This window comes from Pleurodeles waltl, chromosome 10, assembly GCF_031143425.1.
Source record: "Pleurodeles waltl isolate 20211129_DDA chromosome 10, aPleWal1.hap1.20221129, whole genome shotgun sequence".
Lineage (NCBI taxonomy): Eukaryota > Metazoa > Chordata > Amphibia > Caudata > Salamandridae > Pleurodeles > Pleurodeles waltl.
Window position 1 is genome coordinate 847,002,339 of NC_090449.1, and position 26,260 is coordinate 847,028,598.

Below are 26,260 nucleotides of genomic sequence, written 5' to 3' on the forward strand. Positions count from 1 at the left end.
GTCCTCAATATGGTCTTGCATTTCAGCAATAGCTCAGACCTCCTTACCAATGTCATATGAATTACTGTTTTTGGGTGGCATACACGATATCTGGAGTTCATTCAGCCCTCTTGGAAAACTGGTGGACCTTTTGCTTTCTATTGTAATCTCTATTATTACTTCTAACTGGAAATCTTCGGAGAACATTACTCTCAGACAGTGGTGGAATTCTGTTTGTTATCATCATAGACTTGACAGCTACAAGCTTGATTCAACAGGAACTTTCCTCAAACTTCATCAGCTATGGTTGCCATTAAGTAACTATCTCTCACGCACTGCAAAGAAAATGGATTTTTCTCCTCCTTTTTAAAAAAATGGCAATATATTTCCTGTTTTTCTTCTCATATATACCTATTTCATCTTACATTCGCTGTAACTAATGTCTATTACCTCTCTCTTCACATGGCTATCACTTGATTCCCTTTTCCATCCCTATAGCTCTTCTCCCTCTCCCTCCCTCTTTCTTCTTTCTCTATTCAAACTTGGAGTCTTTGATACTAAATTGCTGTATATGCTTAATTCATGTACATGTTTAAAATGCATTTATAAGTACAATACTCCTTATGCATATATATTCACAACTGCATATCTCTGTTCTGGCAGTGTTAAGTTAATGTTCTTGTATTTGACTCAATAAAAAACATATTTAAAAAAAAAAAGACTAGCAGTTTGAAATATGTCAAAAATGATCAGACGGGTGGAGTTGATTACAACTACAACCTTTGCACTGCAGTGTACACTGTACAAGAATGTATACGGATAAGCGATTCATAATTCCCATGTTCACCACTTGTCTTCATATACGAACCAAACTAAGCAGGATTTTCAATGTATATACTTTTGTGTGACATCTGAGGGTATTGACACAGTCAGCAAAGATGTAGAAAGAGGGATGAGATGTGTTTTAATTATTGAAAAAGAGATTTAAAAGAAGAAAGTCACAAACTAAGAAACACCTAAAATTTTGGATTGAAGGCTCTGAGCATCAAAAAGGCAAACGGAATCCCGAATTCCATTCATTTTTAACCAGCATCATGTGAACACTTCTCCAACTCTTTACATTTTAAACTATTTAACGTGATTAGTAGACTTCTTCCTAACTCGTTATCATCTTACTTTATTTATTGTTCTGTGGCACATTCATTTGGGTTAAGACTGTTTCACTAGCTCATAATAATATTACAAGCACACATTATTAGACACTGTGAACTTGGCAGGGCATTGGGAAGGGCTCTTTTAACTTGTTTTAGGACTGGGTAAATTCCCTCACAGCTATGTTTCCCTTTGGGGCAGTATGACAACTGTGGCAAATGAACATGTCCCTTCGATGGCCATTCTGATCAAACAATTCTTCACTTGGTCCATTTTGTAAGTCTTATACTGATTTTTCAAACCGATTTTTTTAGCCTCTGCTGAAACGATGCAATTTTACTCAAAGTAGACCGGCTTTGTATTTTTTTACAGAAGCTTGTGAGAGGAAATGTTAATTTTAGAGTGGGCTCTTTTCTAAAAACAGTCATGAAAAGACTCAAATCTATAATTTTTATATTAACCTACTCGTTTTTGTACACTGCTGTACTTTTATGTCTATTATATATATTCAATGAAGTTTTTTGATTGGTTAGTTATTAAATAGCAAAGCCTTTCTGTGTAGATGGATAGAGGATTTTGTTTTCAAATGCTTGCTCAGTGAATTATGTTTGGCTGCATTTTGCTGAGTTGGATCGCAACTCATAACATGGGATTTTTATTGAATTAATATTATCCCCTCTCAACCATTCCAAAACAACTTTTTCGCCCGGATGTCCTTATTTTTTTCATCAAGTTTTTTCTTTACCACTACTTATCCTTTCTCTTCTCAAAGCCACCCTTAAATACTGAGGTGAAAATAAGAAATTTCCTGGGACAAATTGTTTAACATAGGGATGATCTATATGGTAATCAAACTGCATGAATATTTTGTAAAAGGAATCTAGGATATTCTGTTCGTAATGGTAAAACATATTGTAATTATTTCCAAAGGTTTAACAATAAAAATATTTTGTAAGATAAAAAAGCAAGGCATCTACATATATCATAACCTAAGTTACACAATCAGGATGTGTCAAATTTTACAATTGCAAGTTGGATTTATGGTGCTGAAATATCGGTCAGTGTGGTGAACTTTCCAACACTGCACATGCAGTGGTGGAAAATAAACACTTCCACCTGATTTTCATGCTAATTTTACAATAGTAAATATTGGCCAGCAGGAGTACGCTCCAAATTTGTGCATAAGATTGGTATACCTACTCATACCAAACAAATCATGACATCCAAAGATGTCTTACTTACCGAATTCTCTGTATATAACCACGCAGTTTTCATCATTATTTGCAAAGTTGGGCTCATGCTCAGCCCATGCTTGGTAGGTCATTGGACTGCCATCCATCCACCTTAAAAATAAATATTTCTGTTCAGTGGGGTCATGCTATCTATTTTGAAAGATTCATTGTATTACAACAATAGATTTAAAGGCCAGCATCACACACTGCTGCTGCAAATCCACAGTAACATTGTGAAATGTTGTACTCAAGTTCAACACCGGTGCATGCAAAAATTTTAAATCGTTGAACTGACTGACTTGAAGGCCCAGGCATTTGACTATGTCAAACAGTGTGCATACATCCCTGCTCTTGAAATGTGATAGAAAGCACACAAGGCCATTCCCCTGACAGACCAGATGCAGGCTATGCAGTGTCAGAACAAGCTTTGAGCTATGTCCTGCCAATTTGCCTCGCCCGTACTTTGGACCAGCACCAGTAGTGATTAAGAAGGTACTTGCAGTCTTATCAATTATTGCAAATTTGTAATATTCAAGACCAAACAGATGAAAATATAGGTAGAGTTTATTGTAAACAGCGCAGCTCATCCAGCCTCCAAGCTTCCCAACCAACGAATACCTCTCCCACATTCTACAGCCCTGACATCCTGCATTCCAGATTCCATCCCCTAGGCAACCCCACAATTCTAATAATAAAATACAACACGTTTTCCCCCTTCAACAAAACAAAATAATATGTACAACATATACAGTTATCGTTCATGTAACAACATAACATTCACAGTAAAACAAACTTTTCAAAAACTGCACAAAACCTCTTAACTTTGAGGGCAAATGTCTTGTCCGGGCCTCAGATTTGACCCGTGAAGCTATGGAGTCTTCCCTCCAACTCACTGCACCTTCATCCCCAACCTCATTTCCAATATTATCATCAATTGAACATCTCATTTCATCTTCATCACTAACCATCACATCCTCTTCTCTAGGCATCTCCTTTCTTTCACTCACCACAAACCCAGAATCAAAACAGTCCTCAGCTAAATCTTCAGTGCAAGTACAAACATGTCCAGGCTTGCATTTAGCCAATCTTTTACACCCCACACTGTGCCACCTTGAATTACAACAGACTTGTTATACACTTTCACCACCCTCATGGCCTTACAAAATGTGAACATACCTTTCTTCACTAGCCCAGGTTTCTTCATTCTGACCTAATCTCCCACAACAAAAAACGACTCCTTCACTTTCCATTTCTCATCATAGACCTCTTTATACTTCTTCTGCTTCTTTTTCACCCTGTCATTAACCTCATCTATATTCACATTCTCCAGTTCTTTACGTTGCTTCTTCCTAAACCAACACTGACAGAGTTTGGATACATGATTTCCTCCTCTCATCAATCTGAAAGGACTCACTTCCGTGGGAATCTGCAGAGTAATACGATAAAACCACAATTTTTCTCTTATTTTTTCCTTCCAAAGACCACCAAAACCCCGTGCCCAACCAATACTATCCTTCAAAACATGGTTGAACCTCTCGACCAGGTCATTTCCTTGCGGTTCATATAATGAGGTTATAGCATATTTGATATTGCTATATCCAAAGAAGCTTTGTATTTCCTTAGATAATAGTTGCACCCATTGTCAGACACCACAGTCTCTGGAAAACCTTCCCTTGCAAACACCTTTTTGAAAAATTCTATGATGACGTAAGATGTGACTTGGGACACCAATTTCACCTCTGGCCACAAAGCATACCAAGCCTCAACAGGTGAAAAATAGAAAGGACCTGAAATATCAAACCCTAATTTCTGCCACGGAGAATCAGGCCAAGGCACTGGACACAAAGGAGCTGGCACAGTCTTCAACATCTTCTCTGCATTGATGCAAATACAGCACTCTCTGACGGTCCTTTCTGACATCTTATGCATGCCAGGTCACTAAAAACAAGTTCTTATCAATCTCTTCATAGAGGACATACCCATATTACCTTCATGCGCTATTTTTAAAATAATAGACTGCATCCCTTTAGGTGGAATACACTCACCCCTTTTGAATACAAGAACATTTCAACCTCCAATTCTTCTTTTACATTAAAGAAAGGTGCAATTTCCCCTAAAATCTTTACCCTACATGACCACCCGTACCTGACATACTATTTGACCTCTCGCAACAACCAAATCAAAATGATCACACTCTAGCAACTGTTTCTCCTACACTGTCTTGAATTCTTCAGACATAAAATCAGACACAAAAGAAACCACATCCATTTCTAATGTGTCATAATCACTTACATCACAAGATTTACTTTGAGGAAGACGCGAAAGACAATCAGCCACTGATTTCTTCCTTCCTGGCACATATTCGACCTGGAAAGAATATTCTTGTAATTTCGAGACCAACCTCGCAATACGAGCAGTGGCTTTCCAACCACCACCAGGTGACAGAATCCTAACTAAAGGCTTGTGATCCGTTTGAAGCATATAATGTGACCCCCAAATGTAGTACCTGAAATGTTCAATAGTCCACACACATGCTAACATCTGCTTTTCAATAACAGCATACCTTCTTTCAGCATCAGACAGGGTGCGAGAAGCAAAGGTAACATGCCATATATCCTTGCCACATTTCTGCAATAGTACACCCCCAACTCCATACATGCTACCGTCAACTGTCACAATGCACTGCCCCTTAACATTAAAAGGTTTGAGAGTAGGCGCGTCAGCAATTTCTCGCTTGATTGATTCAAATGCATTCATCTGTCTTTTTAGACCATTTGTCCTCCACTCCCTTCCTAGTCAATTCCCTCAGAGGTTCCATTTTAGTGGCAAAGTTCTCTATAAACTTGCTGTAATACTCACACAAACCTGCAAACGATAACAATTTATCAGGACTGTCCGGTGCTGGAGCATTAACGATAGTGTCAACCAGTGAATGCTTTGGTATCACTCCTTCACCCGAAACTGTGTGTCCTAAATAGTCTACTGATTTGGCAAAAAAGTGACATTTCTTAACTTTCAACGTTAACCCGTTCTTACTGAGAACCTCACACACTTTTAGCATATCATTTTTGCGTTCTTACACATTTTTTTACTAAACCAGTACATCATCCTGGAAACACTTTACAAAAGTATCCATCTCTTTGAAAAGTATAAACATAGCTCTTTGAAAGAGATGCTGCAGATGCCAAACCAAATGGCATACGCTTGAACTGAAATAACCCCTGCGGTGTAATGAAAGCTGGAGATGCCTGGAATGTTCAGTAAGTTCAATTGGATGGTACGCAGACCTCAAATCCAATGTGGAGAAGATTTTCGCACCATCCAACATACTGACGACCTCATTAATGTTAGGAACAGGGTGACAATTGACTATGATGTTCGCATACAGTGCCCTGAGGTCAACACACAATCTCAAAGACTTGTCCGATTTACTTGCTAGGACAATGGGAGATACCAACTCAAAATACTCTATTTCTTCAATAACATCATCCTTGACCATTTCTGCTAAAATTCCCTTCAATTCTTCTCACACACCAATGGGAGCATTTCTAAACTTTTGTACAACAGGCCTCGCATCTGCCTTCAGCTTGATTTTGTGACAATAATTGCCCAACACACCTGTGAAAACCTGCGGGAACTTTGTCACAATCCAGTCCATCTAATTACCCTCTTCAATTACCAACACAGGCTCACAGGACCAGGGATTAAGAATAATCCCTAACTTGGCTTGGTCTCTCCAACCTAGAACATTAACCCCCTTTTCAGCTACATACAATTTAATATTTGCTGATCTACTCTTAAAACGAACTTCAGTATCCACATAACCCTTGATATCTATAGCTGTGCCATGAAAACCCTCTGCAACGATGTCAGGAAAAACCAAATCAGACATTTGCCACACATTTTTAAATTTCTGCTTAAAATAATCACTTGTAACACTTGTCCAGGTTGACCCTAAGTCTGCCATAACCTTAAGTTCCTGACCCTCAATAAGTACCAAACATTTCAGGTTGTTTCACAGAACCATTGATGTCTCCATTGTTTTTAAGGGACAGTAGTACTCCCTTCTCTCCATCATCATTCACATAGGAAACCTTCCTTTACTGTTGCTACCATTCCATCTAACTTCCTTACACACATTCTAGCAAAATGTCCCACTTTGCCACACTTCTTACACTCTCTCCCTAACGCTGGACACTGCTGAGAGTTTTCAAGATGACTCGAACTTCCACAATGATAACATGACAATCGTTCATTTTTCACATTTTTGTCCTCTCTCTTATTCCATGCAACATTCTTTTGGAGGAGCATTACTGCTCAAAGCATTTCCCCCCACAGCTCCCACCACATCATAGTGAGTTTTTTTTGTGCTTTGAAGTCTCCTGGACAGATTTTATCCACCTCTCTGATTGCTCCAAAGCTTTTGCAGTGCTAATCACATCTTGTAATTTCGGATCACCCATCACCCACAACTGTTCCTGAATCCTCCTACTTCTGACGTGAAAAATAATTTGATCTCTTATCATCTCGTCTGTAATAGGTCCAAAGTTGCAATGCATAGATAAGCCCCTCAACACCGTGAGAAACTCATCAAAGGTTTCCTCCAGTTGTTGGGTCCTAGTACAGAATTTGAACCTATTCAAAGCAATGCTTGTAGTGGGTTTAAATCTGTTCTCTAGCTTAATCAATGCATCTTTAAATACATCAAAATCTTCATCCTGAATAGATCCTTGCGGTAAGGTCCTAAAAACCATTTGGCCTTCAGACACAAGGCAATGTAGCAATATATTCTTTTTCCTCTCCTGTGAAATTCCATCTTCATCAATGGCTTTTAAGTATGCCAAAAACTTGTCCTTCCATCTAGCCCAGTGTTCTGCAAAGTCGGTCCTGGGGAGCCAGGTCCATGCCAGATTTTTAACATATCCACATTTAGAAAAATTTAGATTTCTGATACATCTTTTTTCTAAATGTGGATATGCAAAAAATCTGTCACGGACCCGGCTCTCCAGGACCGACTTTGCAGAACCCTGATCTAGCCCACGGCATAGGGGGATCTCCTTTATTTTGTAAAAACTTGGCAGGAAGTTCAAATTGCATTTTCCTCTTCCAGTTCTCAGAATTAATAAACCAATAAAATTGAAGCCACACTCACAAAAAAATATAAGTTTCCAATATGTAATCATAAAGGGAAAAGAAAAAACATTTTTTTATTAAAAACTACAAGTATACTAGATGAAATACTATTGGGCCAATAGTCGTCCTCGTCGTGGAACAGTAAGTTAATTCCCAGGAAGTGATTAATTTTTCCACAGCTGGTGCTCAAATATGCAGCAAAAAAGTCAGGGTGCAGCAAAACACATATCCAATATTTGAGAATCCTTGAAACAACACGGAGATTACGTTGAAATGGACGCGCAGCACAAAAATGACAGCTTCTTTGAAATGCGACCTTGGTAACCTTGTTGCTGGGTTGTAAGGAGTGCGATAGCTGTGTTGAACCTCACGTGCAGCACAGTAATAGCAGCTCCCTTGAAACGCGTCCTTGGTAACCCTCTTGCTAGGTTACATAGAACACGATAGCTGCATTGAATCTCATATGCAGCTAACGTTTCCAAGCAACCACACTGCGCACACGAGAAATGCGATGTATAAACGTGTAATCCGTTTACTAACAACACGTTGAAGTCTCAACGCTGCCAAAATCGCACCCCCGCAAAACTGCAGTCAATGAAGAAAAATACTACCAGCACATCCAGAAGGAAACGTGGTGGATGATGGAATTCACGCCGAGTCGCATCCGTGGGTGCTGAGGTAGCAGCACCACCCCTGCGCTGTTGGTATATTCCTGCCGTAAGTATGCCTTCTCAAAATCTTGTCGCCCAATTTGTAATATTCAAGTCCAAGCAGATGAAAATATAGGTAGAGTTTATTGTAAACAACACAGCGCATCCAGCCTCCAAGCTTCCCAACCAACGAATACCTCTCCCACATTTTACAGCCCTGACATCCTACATTCCAGATTCCATCCCCTAGGCAACCCCACAATTCTAATAATAAAATACAACAAAAGTTTTTTTCTGTTACTTAAAAATCTATAAAAAATTCCTTAACAGCAACCGAACAATTATCACATTTATAGCTTATCACTATTTACAAAGTTCACAACGGTAAACCTTACATTTTTATAACATTAAATGCATTAAACTATGGCCTTTACTACCTTTGATATACATATTAAGGTTTTATTTTACAAAGAATTGTTTTCAGGTGTGTTCATTGAATTGGAGCAACTGTAGTGACCCAGGACTACAACTCCTTGAATTCATTACCCTGCAGAACGGAAACCAACAACTGGGCAGAAAATCCATTGTGGCATTGAATCATGTGGTAACTTTCAAGTGGGGAAGTGGAATGAGCAGCTGCGGCAGCATGGAAATGATATCAAAAGATAAAGACCTACTGGCACATCCTGGGTGAGTTGAGGGCCTCACTTTAGAGAGAGGAGAGTTGCAGCAGGACACTTAAAGTCCATGCTTTTCGGATGTAGTAGCATTTTGGTTCCTCATGATCAGAGCTGTGTTTTATTTCTAATGCATAGCTAAAAAAGACTGTTTTACCCGCCATCTTCATTTAGGAGCTGCCACTCTGTTTAGGAGATTTTTTTAAAGTTGAGGGAATCATTGTATAAACATATATTTATATGTATATGTTACGTGGACATGGTTTTTTTTTACATTAAACTTTTCATTTTTTAGCATGAATTGAGCCTGAATCGTTTGCATTTCCTAAATGAATAAAGTATCAGTCATCCATAGGCATTTCTTTTTGGTTAACCCGTTGGCTGCTGTGCCTTTCCCCCTCCCTTCCCACGTCTCAGTGCTGACCCCTTTTTTGGCTATTTGGGGTAGTTCGCGCTTAGGCTTTCATAACTTTTTGTCCACATAAGCTATCAATGCCAAATGTGTGTCTTTTTTACCAAAATCCTAGGGATTCTAAAGGTACCCAGAGTTTGTGGGTTCTCCTGGAGGAGACCAAGAAATTAGCCAAAATACAGCAAACATTTTGTTTTTCTCAGAAAAATGGGAAAAAAGGGCTGCAGAAGAAAGCATGTGTTTTTTTCCCTGAAAATGTCATCAACAAAGGGTTTGCGGTGCTAAAATCACCATTTTCCCAGCTTTCAGGAACAGGCAGACTTGAATCAGAAAAACACATTTTTCAACACAATTGTGGCATTTTACTGGGACACACCCAATTTTCTCAATTTTTTGTGCTTTTAGCCTCCTTCCTGTTAGTGACAGAAATGGGTGTCAAACCAATGCTGGATCCCAGATAGCTAAACATTTCTGAAAAGTGGACAAAATTCTAAATTCAGCAACGGGTCACTTGTGTAGATCCTACAAGGTTTTTCTACAGAAAATAACAGCTGAAATTAAAAAATATTGAAATTGAGGTGAAAAACCCCCCACCTTTTTTCTCTAAGTTTTACTCTGTAACTTTTTTCTGCGATGTCATATTTTCAAAAGTAATATACTGTTACGTCTGCTGGACTCTTCTGGTTGCGGGTATATATAGGGCTTGTAGGTTCATCAAGATCCCTAGGTACCCACAGCCAATAAAGGACCTTTACCTTGCAATGGGTTTTCATTGTATAACGGCTGTACAGCAATTAATTTGGTGAAATATAAAGAGTAAAAAATAGGTATCAAGGAAACCTTTGTATTTCAAAAATGGGCACAAGTTAAGGTGTTGAGAAGCAGTGGTTATTTGCACATCTCTGAATTCTGGGGTGCCCATACTGGCATGTGAATTACAGGGAATTTCTCAAATAGATGTCTTTTTTACACACTGTTTTACATTTGGAAGGAAAAAATGTAGAGAACGACAAGGGGTTCCGTTATTCTGTGTTCCCCCAAGTCTTCCAATAAAAATGGTACCACACTTGCGTGGGTAAGCCTAAAGCCTGTGACAGAAAACACAGCATGGACACATCACATTTTTACATTGAAATCTGAAAGTGACTAGCAGTAGATTTTGGGCTCTACATCAGCCAGCACCTAGGGAAACCTTCCAATCCTGTGAATGTTTGGAAACTAGACACCAAGGGGAATCCAGGATGGAGTGACTTGTGAGGCTCTTACCAGGTTCTGTTACCCAGAATCCTTTGCAAACCTCAAAAGTTGGCAAAACAAAAACACTTTTTCCTCTGATTTTGATGCTGCAAAGTTCTGGAAGCTGTGAGAAGCCACACACTTCTTTCCACCCAGCATTTCCCCAAGCATCCTGATAAAAATGGTACCTCACTTGTGTGGGTAATCCTAGTGCCCACAACAGGAAATGCCCCAAAACACAACATGGACACATCAGATTTTTACATTGAAAACTGACGTGTTTTTTGGAAAGTGCCTAGCTGTAGATTTTGGTCTCTAGCTCAGCCGGCACCTAGAAAAACCTACCAAACCTGTGCATTTCTGAAAACTAGGCACATAGGGGAACCCAGGATGGGGTAACTTGTGGCACTCTCACCAGGTTCTGTTACCCAGAATCCTTTGCAAACATCAATATTTGGCAAAAAAAACACTTTTTCCTCACATTTTGGTGATAGAAAATTCTGGAATCTAAGAGGAGCCACACATTTCCTTCTACCGAGCATTCCCCCAAGTCTCCCAAAAAAAGGGTACCTCACGTGTGTGGGTAGGCTTAGGGCCAGGGACAGGAATAGATCACAGAACGGTCGATGTTGGTCCTTACATGAGGGCAACTGTTGACCCTGGGGTGATCCATTCCTGACGCAGGCACTAGGTACAGGCACTCAAGTGGGGTAGCGTTTTTATCAGGAAAGGTGGGGAAACACAGGGTGGTAGGGATTTTGTGGGTCCCAGCATATTCCTGTAGTTTGTGTGACAGAAATGCCCTGGGAACCCTATTCCCCAGACTGAAATTATTTTAAAAGGGGAGGCCCGCACAGCCCCTCCTCCCTGAGCCTTGTAAGCCTCTCAGGACCCCCATCCTTTAGTATCGGCTCCAAACATGCGTCCAAGGGAGCCCACTAAATTGACATGGTTTACCTGTCCCAAAGAGCATGGGCAGGGAAAAAAATGTGCACTCCCACCCAGCAGAACCTACAACAATGCTCCTGCTGGGTGGGAACTGATTATATTTTCCAAGCCTGCGCTCTTGTGGGCAAGGAAAAAAAGATTGCTCCCATCTGGCGGTAGCATAGAAAAAATACCTGCTCCTGCTGGGCAGAAGCGATGCCTGCTCCCACTTCACCTAAGATGGCTGCATGCGGGGGCACCAAGGGGGCCTTAGGCTGTCTCTGCAGCCCCCAATGTTGTTTGTTTTCAGTGTCCCAGGTGAGCACCAGGGCACCCACTTTAGGTCATCAGGCAGGAGGCACCAGGGCACCCATGAAATTAAAAAAATGATAATAGATGAGCGCCAGGAGCTGCTCAATTTATAATTCACCGCTCCTTGAAAGTAGCTCCCCCTATTTTCCCTGCAAGGGCTTTTAAACATATTTTATTCATCGTAGTGGTGCTCCTAGAATGAGTAGAGGGACCACCCAAACAATGCTTTTAATGTTGTGGCATTGCTTCAGGGAGTGCAACAGCCCCAATGCAACATTAAATAAAACAGTAAGTCTCCAGGGTCATTAAAACCATGACCCCAATTTTTTTTTTTAATACTCCTGGCTGGACTACTATGCTCTTAGGCTGGATTACAGAGCCCTATTGTGGTTAGTTCAATGGCTGTACTATTTAGGCTAACAAATTTTTTAAAAAGCTCAATATGTGTTGATAATTTTGATTTAATAAAGATTTATCACATTTTTTTATGACAAATTTTATTAAATATGGAACTATGTGAATTAATGATATACATTTCTTAATGAACATCTTCTGACAAAGACAGTTCATGTGTTTTATATAAATTGATATTCTGGCCCCTTCATAAAGCCAGTAGTCCCACTTTATATATTTTGGTGTTCAGACTCTTTGACAAAGTCAGTATCTCTTTCTTACTTAAAAGACACTATTTATATTCAGAAATGTGCGCCCATGGGAGTTTAGGAGGCAGACCCTGAGCTAGCAGCATGTCTTGTGCACAGTGGGGAGAACTGACCACCAGCAGGGAACGGCCGCAGGGCCTGCTCAGAGGTCAAATACCATGTGTGGCATTGGGTTGCCTGCCCGCTAGGGTTTGGACACAAGGCCTGGCCACAGGAACGTTTCTGCAATGAATCCCATGCTGAGTGCGTGCATGCACAACATGTGTTTGGCATTAAGTATTGTGATAAAATAATTCTTTACATTAAAAATATTACTTACTTTAAGGTTGTGCGTGGCATGGGACGCCTGTATCCAAGTGTAGGTCACAGGTTAAAGGAATGTTATAGTTTGGTGAAAATGTCACAACATATGAAACCATTGTAATTCACCAGTTATAGTTATCTCAAGTAACAGTAACTCATGCCCTCATGCGCAGATTGGATGAGGCTCAGCCGCCTAAAGCTGAACTCTGAAAAAACGGAAGTCCTCATCCTCGGCAACACCCCGTCCGCCTGGGACGACTCCTGGTGGCCCACGGCCCTCGGCACCGCACCGACCCCCGCAGACCACGCCCGCAACCTCGGCTTCATCTTGGACCCTCTTCTCACCATGACCAAGCAAGTCAACGCCGTGTCCTCCGCCTGCTTCCTCACTCTCCGCATGCTCCGCAAGATCTTCCGCTGGATCCCCGCCGACACCAGAAAAACCGTGACCCACGCCCTTGTCACGAGTCGCCTGGACTACGGCAATACCCTCTACGCCGGGACCACCGCCAAACTCCAAAACCGCCTGCAACGCATCCAAAACGCCTTGGCCCGCCTCATCCTCGACGTACCCCGCAACAGCCACATCTCCGCACACCTGAGACACCTGCATTGGCTCCCAGTCAGCAAAAGGATCACCTTCCGTCTTCTCACCCACGCACACAAAGCCCTCCACAACAAGGGACCGGAATACCTCAACAGACGCCTCAGCTTCTACGTCCCCACCCGCCCCCTCCGCTCCGCTGGCCTCGCACTTGCTGCCGTCCCTCGCACCCGCCGCTCCACGGCGGGTGGGAGATCTTTCTCCTTCCTGGCGGCCAAGACCTGGAACTCCCTCCCCACCAGCCTCAGGACCACCCAGGACCACTCCGCTTTCCGGAGACTCCTAAAGACTTGGCTGTTCGAGCAGCGATAACCCCCCCTTTCCCCCCTAGCGCCTTGAGACCCGCACGGGTGAGTAGCGCGCTTTATAAATGTTAATGATTTGATTTGATTTAAGTACTGATACCTTGCACATTTGCCATGCACTGCTAATTATCCTGCATATTACATCACTCATGACATGTTCTATGACATCATTATAACATCATTGCAACATTTGAAACAACATCATTGATGACAAAACTGTGCATTGTGGGGTGCAAGTTATTGTTACCTGAGAAGACTATAACTGGTGAATTTCAGTGGTTTTGTTAATTTAAAATGCTATGTTTTGACTGACATTTTAACCTAACTATAACAACTATACCATTGCTTTAACCTTTTTTCTTACAATGACTATAAATATATGTACTTATGAGCAGCATTGAAAGTAAAATCAAGGTATTTAAGTAAGGGGATGTCGGAAGCTAGCACACTGCATACTGCAAATGGTTATTTTAGTTTCAATAGTGTAAATATGTTCATGTTATATAAATGGCTCTAGGTGAAATCTTGAATCTGTGCAAATATTTCTTCTCACATGCCTTTCTATTGGACATTCTGATCCGTATGAACAAAAATCAGAGTTGTGTCAGGTGGTGTGTCACTTTTTTGGCACAGCCAGATGCAAAATCAATTTTGGGATTTACAAAGCCACGCTGACCTTGATTTGTGTGGCTTTGTAACAAAAAAGTACTTAGCACTGTCTTGCATTACCTTGCATCAGGTATGCCTTACACAGTGGAGTATGGGTGTTCCTGTATATCCACCCATGTATTTAGAGTCAGACCCAAATACAGAAAGACATGTAAGCATGGGTTTGCACCAAAATAATGTACCTACCGAGGCTGGAGTAACAGGGAGAAGTATTTTTATTTGTCCTTATTGTTAGGTCTGGAGTTAGCCAAGACTTTTTGAATTTATTGAAATATATGTATAATATACTTACATATAGGGGCTTTAAGCCACCTCTCTTAATCCATTGGTATGTTGTTGTCAGTGCTTAATTTGTAAATAAAAACGTGCCAGTGCTCAAAGCCTTCCTCTCAAACACGGGGCTGCTGCAATTAAATATGGGAACAAGGAATACTTAGGCAGCGTAAACCTGCAGCTAAATTGGGCCTCTTCAGTCCATTTAAATCCACTCCCTGCCCGTTCAGCTCACTTTTGCAGCTTTCTGCTTTCACCCATTGTAATGCTTTTTCGTTTTTCTCTCCCTCTGGCTTTCGCATATGTGTCTTTTGCTCGCAGCAAATGCTTGAGGCAGAAGAATAAGCGTCGGCCACTCAAAAATAAGTGGCGGGGCTCCGCACCGGAAACAACAAGCACAAATTAAGCACTGGTTGTTGTGTCATTAGCATTTTACTTCCGCCCACTACAGCAAAGAGCAAGGTGCAGCGAAGTCACCCTACTTAAGCCACTGGTTAACTTCCATTTGAGTGACTGCATTTTGCTCTCAAAAAAGGAACATATCAACACACAAGCCAGTTATGTTTAGTGCCAGTGTTTTTATTTTTACTTTATAAATACTTTAGAATTGCTCTTATATGATAGCAGGACACTTCTAATGTACATTACATCTTTATCAGAACCTAACTCCTGCTAACGAGTGGTTTGCTCCTGTTCCTGCTAATGGAGTGTTTTGCTTTCGGACTGCTGCTATTTCACAGCATACCAGATCAAATGTGTTTTATTTGTAACTGTTTTTTAATTTCCATTCTCTTTTTAAATTTTTCTTTCTCCTCTTTTTTTCTTTTCTGATTTTTCTTTGTTTCTTTCTTTATTTCTTCTTCGATAATTATTGCATTCTTTCATTCTTTTCCCTTTCTCTGTCATTCTTTCACTTTTCCTCTCTGTCTTTTTCTTTGTTTCTTTGTTTTGTTTCTTTCTTTCTTGCCCTTCATTGTTTTTTCTTTTTCTCTCATTTTTATTTTCATTCTTATTTTGTTGTGTCCATTTCCAATCTAACTTTCCACTTTATTTCTTACCTTCTCTATCTCTTTCTCGTTCTCTTATTACTCTTTTTTATTTCTTTGTTTCTATTTCACCTTTGTTTAATTCTCCTGCTGTCTTTCATTCCTGCCTTCTTTCATTCCTTTTCTTCTCACATTTATTTTCTTTCTTTCTTTCTTACCCACTGTTCTATCTTTCTTTCTCTTTCTTTCTTTCCCACACTTATTTTCTTTCTTTCTTTCTTTCTTTCTTTCTTTCTTTCTTTCTTTCTTTCTTTCTTTCTTTCTTTCTTTCTTTCCTTCTTTCTTTCGTTTTTCTTTCTTTCCTTCTTTCTCACTTTCTCTTTCTTTGTTTCTTGTTCTCTCTCTTGTTTTCTTTCTTTTTTCGTTCTTTCTTTCTTTCTTATTACTCACTCTTTCTTCCTTTCATTCTTTTTTCTGTCTATTGAGGAAGCAACTAAAAATTAAATGCAACTGTGTGCTTTCAGATACTGTAAACAACCTATGAATTCCTCTACTCTTTCCATGAACAACAATTGTTTTACATTGAGTTGGGTGGCCATGCCACCTGGCAAAAATGAAAGAGCTGGGGCCTCGTCTGTTTTATTACCAGGACCCGACAAAAAATTCAGACAAGCATGGAGCCATGTCAAAACAGAAGACTCATCTAACTAACTTTTTTTAAATTTTGTTGTAGCTTTTGGTGTTTCTGCTTCAGGCTGTCTGACATGCCCAACTAGATATTGTTGTCACAATTAATGTGACACACTATGAAGACCTGCCAGAAACTGTGGGAATGGAAAAAAGTGAAAAAGCAACCTCTTCTTTAGTCTTAACATACACAAAATATCTTCAATGTTAGGATTACTTAAGGGGCCTGAAGACACTGTTGTTAGAAAGCATAGATGTACATATACAGACAGACCCCAGCCCAGGTTTTTGTGGAATCAAAATGGAATTATTGTGGGGCATTGCATTTTTTCCACCTATTATGTGCTGTTTTATTTTGCCAGTATTTCCTAGTTTCTCATAGCTTAAAGCCCCAAAACCTCACTGTTTCTTGTCATTATACTGCCCTGCCATCACCCTTCTCAGATGTTCTCACCCTCTGCCACCATCCTTGATATCACGTTGTTAGATTCAACAAAAACAGCAGCTTTGTCTACCACTCGCTGCTCTCACTCTTGTCACGTTGTTGTCACTTTGTTGCTTGCCCTCTACCACGCTGTCCCACATTGCTTGTTTTGAAATTTAATCAACCTAAACCTGCGGCGTCACTGTAACACTGCACCGTTTGTTGTATATTATTGTTACGACTCTGTTGTATTTGAGGGTTTCTTTTTTCTTTGTGTGTGTGCTTTTCCTTGACATACCTTGATATCATTGTATTTCAATTGCTTTAGGGTTCTACTGTTGCCCACGAGCCATTCAGGCTTTGAAGGATTCGCTGATTGGCAGTTTACTTTGGAGCTCTGTGTATTGGCTCTTTTGTGGGCTTATTCTCGTTGTATGATGGAATGCCAAATAAACTTGTTCTCATTCACCTCTTTGTGCTTTTGTCATTGGATTAGCTCAGTCCTGCTTTTATTTAGCGCTGCAATTAACAGGTTTCACAGCTGAACCAACACTTTCCACTCATATTGCCAGCAATGCAAGGAAAAATTGGGAGTTACACAATTCAATTCACATAGCGAAGACAGTCGATTCACGCTTAATCGACATTCAGGGAAGGAGCTGAGGTCTACTATTGAGTTCATGCTTTTTAAAACTGCAAAAAGAAAAGAAAAAAAAAAAAAGCACTGACAATGCGAATACGTCTGGGATTAAAGGACTGTTGTATGGTAATGTGGAATGGATATGTATTTCTGAGGAAACGACGAACTGCGCAATAATATTGGTGCAGGCTGTAAGATCAGGTGACAGTTGCATTGTCCAGCAAGACCTAAACATCCATGTGGGTTAATGACTGCCCTCCTCTATCTGTGCTACTGCCAGAGAAAATACTGTAAATTATGTAGGACACTTTAATAGAATTACAATGTCATGTGCATGCCCCTGAAAGTTCGAGCTGAGGCAGCTGGATAAATAAACAAAATTACCCCAGATGTGGAGAGGGCAAACACATTTTTGTAGAAACATACTTCTGTCCAGACATAATATGTACTCCTGGCTACCAACATGTAGACAAAGCCAAAGCCCCTTTCTAGTGATGCTCAAATAATTGTCTGGCGACACCTGTGCTTTCAAGCCAGACCATAACCGGAACTCTTAATGGTGTCTTTTCAACTTTTGTGGTCACAGTGTGCTAAAATTCTAGTAACGATATATAATTTGTGGAAACCTTTTAATTGAAAAATGTAAAGATTCATTTGAGGTACCTCTCTTTTATATGAGCAATTGTTGGGAAAACATACCCGCATGTGCCTTCACTCGCACTTTATGTACAGTTAAATTTAGTTCCTGGGCAGAAGTCTGCTTGACACAAATTCTTCAAGGCATCTCATAATAAGATTGCTTGTGTTTTCAGTTACAGTGGGGAAGACACCAACAAAACATGGCAGCTAAAGGTACTGGGGTTTTGGTATTTAGATCTATGCAAATCACAACAAGCGTGAGCTAAACTAACAGGTCTTGCCTATTTGCGATTTATTTGCTTTGTCATTGTTTTGTTTTGCTGTGTTGTACAGCAGGGCAGCTGCTGTGCAGCATAGTGGAACGTAAAAAAAGAAAAGCAATATGACATGGCTGGCATTGACTGTGTTATACCATTAAAAAAAAAAATCTTTCAACAAGCTTCTGTACGTCAGAGCTTTAAAAAACATTGACAAAGCAATAGAGCTATTTGCTTTATCAATTCTTTTAGCCATATTGTACAGTAGCACAGTTTATGGTAGCATGGTTGAAAGTTAAAAAAAAACGTAGTGATATGATGTGTTCAACTCTGAACGCAGACTAGTGCTGTTTCTATTAACTTTTAGCTGTGCTGCTGTACAGCATGGCTAAAAAAACATTGACAAAGCCAATAGATCTTGAATAGGCAAGACCTGTTCACTTTGCCAATGCTTGTTGCATTCTCTCACTACTGATCCCACATCTATAAACTGCTCAAAGATGTAAAAAATAAGGGGGTCATTTCAACCCTGGCGGTACCGGACCGCCAGGGCTGAAATGACGGAAGCACCGCCAACAGGCTAGCGGTGCTTCCAGGGTCATTATGACCGCGGTGGAAGCGCGGCGGTCGCACTGCTGGGGCCGGCAGTTTCCCGCCACAATGGCCCCGGAGGTAGTAATCGGCCAGGGCAGCGCTGCTAGCAGCGCTGCCCAGGGGATTACGAGTCCCCATACTGCCAGCCAAAAGGCTGGCGGTACGGGGAGTCGTGGGGCCCCTGGGGGCCCCTGCACTGCCCATGCCACTGGCATGGGCTGTGCAGGGGCCCCCTGACAGGGCCCGATGCGGCTTTTCACTGTCTGCTCTGCAGACAGTGAAAAGCGCAACGGGTGCAACTGCACCCGTCGCACAGCCGCAACACCGTCGGCTTCATTTGGAGCCGGCTCCCATGTTGCGGTCCACATCCCCGCTGGGCCGGCGGGCGGAAACACGGCCCAGCGGAGATGTCACAATGGGCACCGCGGGAGTGTGGCCGCATTGGCGGCCGCACGACGGCCCGCCAATGTTGTAATGAGGCCCTAAGACTCTTTTTTATCTGAGCAGCATAACCGGGATCGTCACCATGGTATCACTTTGCCAATGCATGTTATGTACTCTGACTACTGATCCCACATCTATGAACTGCTCATAGATGAAAAAATAGACCTTTTTTTTTATCTGAGCAGCATAACCGAGAGCGTCACCAAGGTATCCTGCACAGATGAGAATAGATGGTCCTGAGACCTCATGACAAAATTTAGCAGGGAAAAGGAGCAGAGCAAGTTCACATTTCCCCCGTTTATCCTGCACACAAACCTGCAGGAAGAACTGAGCCGTCCTAAGCAGGTAGCCAAATATGAAAAAGGGAAACCTCCACAGAAGCGCCCAAAGCTCACGACACCCTACTCCTGCAAACAGGAAAAAAACTAAAAACTAAAAACTGCTCTTCAGCCTGCTCCTCTGAGGCGTTCATGGGGACATTATGGCATGCACTGTACAGACAACCAATAGCCATTCATCAATAAAAAGGCACGATAGCAAAAAACATGCATTGGCGAAGTCATTACGCCCGGTGCTGGCCTTTTGGCAATTTTTGTTTTGTCATGGTTTTTATGAAGCTTTATTCTTCAGGAAGCTGCTGGACCCCCATGAAAGCTTAAAAAAATGAATAAAAGCAAAATTGTTTTTTTCTTGGTCTCCAAAAAGTATACATTACCATTGTAACCCCTGACACTGGGAAATACTTTGTATGTGTATGTGCTTCATTTTGAAAGGGTGGCATTTCGTAACTCAGTGAAGTGGGCTAATGCATTGCTCCTTGATTCATGGTGGATTGGGTGTAAGACAAATGTGAATGACACAATAACACACTAATGGATAAAGTCTGGGAAATAGCCCTTATAAGTACCTATGTTACATATATACTGTAAGAAAAATGAAAAGGTCTTGGTTGACACAGACATAAAAAGCCTGGCAGTCTGGTATTGGCTGCAAGCCTCTTGCATTTGAGAAAGAAGGGAAGGAAGTAAAAAGGCAAGAAAAAGAAAAAGAAAGAAAGGAAAGATGGAAGGCAGGCAAATAGATCAGGTAGAAAGCAAAAAAAAGAAGGCAGTACAAAGGGAAGGAAGGTAGGAAAGCAAAAAAAGAAGGAAGGCAAAAAGGAAGGAAGGACAAGGAAGAAGGGAAGACAACAGGGAAAATGAAGGCAAAATGAAAGGAAGACAAAAGGTAGGAAGAAAGGCAGAAAAAGGAGAGAAGGAAAGCAAGGAAGAAAGAAAGAGAGAAGGAAAGAAGACAGAAAAGAAAAAAGAAAGAAGGAAAAAAAGGAAGAATGAAGACAAAAAAAAGAGAACGAATGAAGAAAGCCAAAAAGAAAGAAAGAAGGAAAGAAGGAAGAAAAGAAAGCCAAAAAGAAAGAAACAAAGAAAGAAAGGAGAACAGAACAAAGGAAGAAAGCAAAACAAAGAAAGAAGAAAAGAAAAATGAAAGAAGGCAAAAAAAGAAAAACGGAAAGGAGGCAAGAAAGAAGCCAAAAACAAACAAAGGAGAGAAATAAAAAAAACAAGCAAGAAAGAAGGAAAAGAAAATAAGAAAGAAAGGAGAGAAAAAAGGAAAGAAGGCAAGGAAGAAGAAGGAAGGAATTAAACACAAAAGGGAACAGGTTAAAATGAAAGAAGGGAAGAAGGAAAAAGGAATGCAAAAAAGAATGAAAAGTAACACAAGAATGAAAGAAGGTAACAAAAAAGGAAAGAAGGAACAAAGGAAGGCAACAAAGAAAGAACAAAAGAAGGGAAACAGAAACTAGGAAAGAAGGCAAGACAGAAGGAAAAAAGTCAAAAAAGAAAGAAGGAAAGAAGGCAAGCATGAACGAATGAAGGGACGAAGGAAAGGAAGAAGGAAAGAAAGACAATTAAAAGAAGACGAAAGGAAAGAGGGTTCAGAATAAAAACAAATATTGTATAATAAAATCCAAATTGTACCCCACTTCCAACACTATGTTTTGTTTTCTTCATGAGCAAAGTTTATTCAAGAACCATCAGTACTCAATATGTTATGCTGTGAAATAGCAGCACTCAGATAAACAAAGGCCACATTCAAAGGAATTTATAACAGCACTGGCACGAAAAAGGATCCGATAAACTGGAATATGCTCATATAATGAGCTGGTAGAAATCATCCTGTTAACTTAGAGGCAACTTTGAAGTAATAATAAAACAAAACCTCTGGCAGGGAAAGAAACTGCCTTGTGTGTGGAAATCCTCTTAGTAAATCAGCAACATTCAGGCCCTCATTATGAAAATGGCGGTCAAATAATGACCCAAACGAAACACACGCATCCCGCGCACCACCCACCGCCAGGAAAGGAGTCCCGCTGACGATGGCAGAGTCTGCCCAGAGGCCATCGGAAAGGCCCAACCCGCTCATCAAATTATGAACCACCATTCCGCCGCCAGTTACGGGGCGGGAACCACCGCCACACAAAGCCAGGCGGAAATTAAACAAATAGAAGGAAAGACTCACCGGAGTTCCACAAAACGTGAGCGGCAGCCATGGATAGAGAGCTGCTCAACATGCCAGCCTTGCTCCTTGCCATATACCTACACGACGAGACCGCCGACGAAGACGACGACGGTAAGTACCGCAACCTACAACACAAGGGAGGAAAGGGCACAGTTACATACCCACCCAATCCACCCACTCTGCAATGCCCCCAACCCTTCCCAGCAGCACAAGTTATACACCCCACACCAACAGGTACGTACCCGACCGAAGACTACTGCAACTTGGCCATAGTACATACAATAGCCCCACACCCATAAAAAATTCAAACAAACACCAGGGTGGAACTGCATGCAGCCCAAACACAGGCCACACAGAAACTTTAATTAGTAGCTCACTGAGCAAAACAGTACCAACAGGGCCAATAGCAAGTTCATAAAATGCACATTGTCCTTGGCCACAACTGGCCACACCTGACTCCCACAAGTGCTGGGTACTCCACTGATTGGGCACCATATGGGGATCCAGGCACCTCACGGAAGGGGTGCATGGGAGTGGGGTTTATTATCGACGGGGGTGGGACTTTGATTTGCGCGAGGAGGTTGGATGGGGGGTGGGCTTGTCCTTTGAAGGGGGTGGGGGATGTTTGGCTCAGGTGGAGCTGGATGGCCTAGGCTCTGAGCAGCCCTTCTTCTTCATTGGGGAAGGGGCACGGGAATGGGAAGGCTGGACTGGGGTGGGCTGTGATGTGGAAGCATCGGAAAGGGCAAGGAGGTGGGCACATTTGGGGACAAGACGGGGTGGGCCAGTGGGTTGGAACAGGTCCGCACAGGAGAGGAAAAGTTTATTGGGAGCAATTGGGGTGGGTGTGGATGAGGGCATGGGAGTGGAGGCAGAGGGAGTGAATGTATGGGGTGTAGGTGTGCGTGTAGTGGGTGCAGGTGACTGCTCAGTATGCTGTGGTGTGGTGGATGTCTGATGGGTGGGTGTCTTGGTGCGTTTGTGTGTTTTGGGAGGTGGGAGGTGGACACAGTGGTAGAAGACAGACAGCTAGTGTGGATGTATGTTGGGTGGGTGCCTGCAAGTCTGGTGAGTGCGCTGCATGTGTCAACTACAGTAGAGGTGGTAAGTGCAGGTGTGGTGTATGGGGAGCATGTATGGCTGTCTGCTATCATGGTGAGTGCAGGAAGAGGAGCAGAAACAGTGAGTGAAGGTGCAGTGCATGAGGGTGTGGATGTAGAGGGGACAGACAGGGAGTCGGACGTGGTGGGCACACTGGGGGAAGTGGACGCTGTTGTGTGTGCAGATGTCTGTTGGCTGTGTGAATGCTTGTGGTGGGAGGTGTGGTGTTTGTGTTTTGATGTGTGCTTTTTGTGTGTTGATGTGCCTGTAAGCGGGTCTGATTGTGTGCTTTGGACGGGTGAAGGGAGTGGGGTGCTGGCAGGGGTAGAGGAGGTTGGAGGGGGGGTGGAATGGCCAGGGAAACTGGCTGCCGTCCAAGAGGAGGGCAGAGCCTGAAAAGTTCTCTGTAGGGCAGACACAGCACCTTGAATGCCATCCAGATAGGTGATGGTTGTCTGCTCTACAGAGATTGTTCTCAGGAGGTCAATAGCCTCCTCTGTGAGGGCAGCAGGGCTGTCTGGGGCATGGGAGGAGGTGCCTGGGGCGAAGGAGACGCCCACCTTTCTGGGTGGGCAGGCACGGGCAACTCAGTGGGGAGCAGAAGGGAGGGCGGTGATGGTATGGGTGGTGGCGTAAGATCTCACGGTAGTGGTGTGTCCACTAGGGTCCGCCACCGCCGGAGGACCCCCATTGGAGGAGGTCTCAGAGTCACTACCTCCTGTGGTAGTAGCCTCCCCCGTGGAAGTCTCCTTGCCCTCCCACCCACTGGTCCCCTGGGCATCTGTTGTCTCTGCCTCGGAGGATCCGTGGGCCACTGCCTCCCCACTTGCCGGTGCCTCAGCTCCCTCGTCTGATGTTGATGCTATACCAAACCAACACAGGAGAACAGGGATGGGGAGCCAAAACAGGAGAGACACTTGTAAATAGAAGAATGCTGATACACAATGGCCAGACATACACCCACCAAGCAGACACACCCAACAGGCAGCACCGTGCACTATGCCCGTGGCCATGCCCCTGACTACTGAGCAGAATACTGACCTACACCCATCCCCTGAAATAGTATTGGAGCTGAGGTAGGTGAAACCTGACAGGGACACCCCTACACCCTTTGGGGAACATGCAGTAGATGGACGCCAGTCAAATTCCCTGCTCTAAGCAGCATGAGCCCTATCGCACACACGCTCATCCTTCCAGACTGAAGTATGGTCTGTGAGTACTCACCTCCTTGTGACTGCTGTGCAGCCTTCAAGCGCCCATCCAGATCTGGGTATGCCACCGCCAGGATCCGACGCATGAGGGGGGGTCAGTGCCCGACGGGCACCCCTTCCACGTTGGGAGGACTTCCCCAGCTGGGCCGCAGTGATCTTTCGCGCCCAGTGCCGCAGGTCCTCCCACCTCTTTCGACAATGGGTGCTCTGCCGGTTGTAGACCCCCAGGGTCCATACCTCCTTGGAGATGGCATGCCAATGTGCCCTCTTCTGGTGGGCACTGACCTAGTAGGGTGACACAGAAATGGTACACAGAGGTCAGGCACTTGCACAATGGGAACAGCTGGCAGATTGTCAAACATAGGACTGACAGTACTCTCAGACAAGCAGGGCAGTGGCACGCAGCATTCCATGCACCATGGCCCATCCTGGCTCACAGGAGCACACCTATGTGCAAACCACTCCATCCATTACTCACACAGTGCCCCCCAAACCCGGACTCACCTGTACCTCTGGCCGGCTGTAGAGTCTGTAGTACAGGGGCATGACCCCTTCCACTAGCTTCTCCAGTTCTTCCTGGGTGAAGGCCGGGGCCCTTTCTCCTGCACCACGTGGAACATCCATAGCCAGCGGCAGGCGACAGCAGTACACAGAGTGGAGTACCTGCCTGCACGAGATCAGTGAGTCAAGTGATCAAACGATGACAAATACACGTACGTTCTCGGCGGTATGCACCGCCACAGCCGGCGGCGATCATGATACACCAGGATTCCCCATTGGCATTTATGTTAGGCAATGAGGGTGCGAACAGTGGTCAACACCGCCGTACGCTGTGACATCAACCGCTAGCGGTATTAGGTCACTTCCACAATGAAGGGGCAGAACTACAGTGGGCAGACATTTTTCCATCACCTACGCATCTTGAAATTCATAATACTCACAATGCAGGGCCTACTAGCCACATGAAGCACCTAGGCCTCTATCCATTGCGTATATTAGCACACATGATTTACTCTGTTCCCTCCTAGTGATGTACATGTAAATCTGTCAGGTTGCAGTTACTGTACAGACACTACTATGAACAATGCACTGCATGTATTTAGCAAATATGCCAATGTATGTGTGCACATCACTCCTTTTTGTAACCCCTCATAGGTACCGACCCTTGTGGTGAGGAAGGGCACCATCGGTGTACAGACCACTTGTGGATATGGGGACCATGGTGGAGCGTCAGATCATTATCACTTACAGACTCACACGTGCAACTATTCAGGACCTATGTACATTACTGGATCCTGCACTGACTCCTGGGAATCTTAATCAGCATGCCATTCCAACTGAGGTGCAGGTGCTCTCTGCACTCCATTTCCAGGCCACAGGCTCATTTCAAGTGACAGTGGGTATGGGTGCTGGTTTCTCACAGCCAATGTTCAGCCAGGTACTGACAAGATTTCTGAATGCATTTGTACAACATCTGCAATCCTATGTGCAATTCCCCCAAAGTGCTGACCTCCCTGCCATCAAGTCTGACTTCTATGCCTTTGCAAACATTCCCCATGTCATAGGTGCCATCAATGGCACCCACATAGCTATGATCCCCCCAAGAGTGAGTGAACAGGTGTACAGAAACAGGAAGAATTTAACTCCATGAACATACAATTGGTATGTACTGCAGACCAGTACATTTCCCATGTGAATGCCATGTTTCCGAGTTCAGTTCAGTCAGTTTGTTTTGAGGAACAGTAGTGTGCCACAGAAGATGGAACAACTACAAGAGGACAGAGGGTGGATCATAGGTAAGTTTGCCTGTCACTAACTGACACATTGCAGAAAACCTGCCTGTCTGACTAAGGGACATTACAATGACGACTCTGCATTGACCCTTTTTCTAGGCTATCCAAACTTGCATTGGCTCCTGACACCAGTGAGGAATCCCAGGACGGATGCAGAGAAGAAATACAATGAGGCCCATGGACGTTCTAGGAGGGTGATAGAGCGCACTATAGGTCTCCTGAAGGCTAGATTCCGGTGTCTACATAGCTCTGGGGGTTCCCTGGCTTATGGGCCTGATAAGGTGTGTAGAATAGTGGTGGCCTGCTGCATGCTGCACAACGTGGCTGTGAGACATTCTATCCCCCTTTTGGAGGTGGAGGGTGCTATAGCTCCTGATCTGTTACCTCAGAGAGGTGAGGAGAGTGATGGTGAGGATGAGGAAGGGGAAGATGTCAATT

The 26,260-nt window shown here is 43.0% G+C and overlaps 1 protein-coding gene across 1 annotated transcript in view; it reads right to left on the minus strand.

Moving 5' to 3' along the window:
• The window catches only part of LOC138261947 (macrophage mannose receptor 1-like), a 683,716-nt gene that overhangs the window by 276,979 nt on the left and 380,477 nt on the right, over window positions 1–26,260 (minus strand). Inside the window, exon 19 of the mRNA XM_069211540.1 lies at window positions 2,374–2,474. Within this exon, the coding sequence (XP_069067641.1) occupies window positions 2,374–2,474 (101 nt within the window). The remainder of the gene's footprint in view (window positions 1–2,373; window positions 2,475–26,260) is intronic.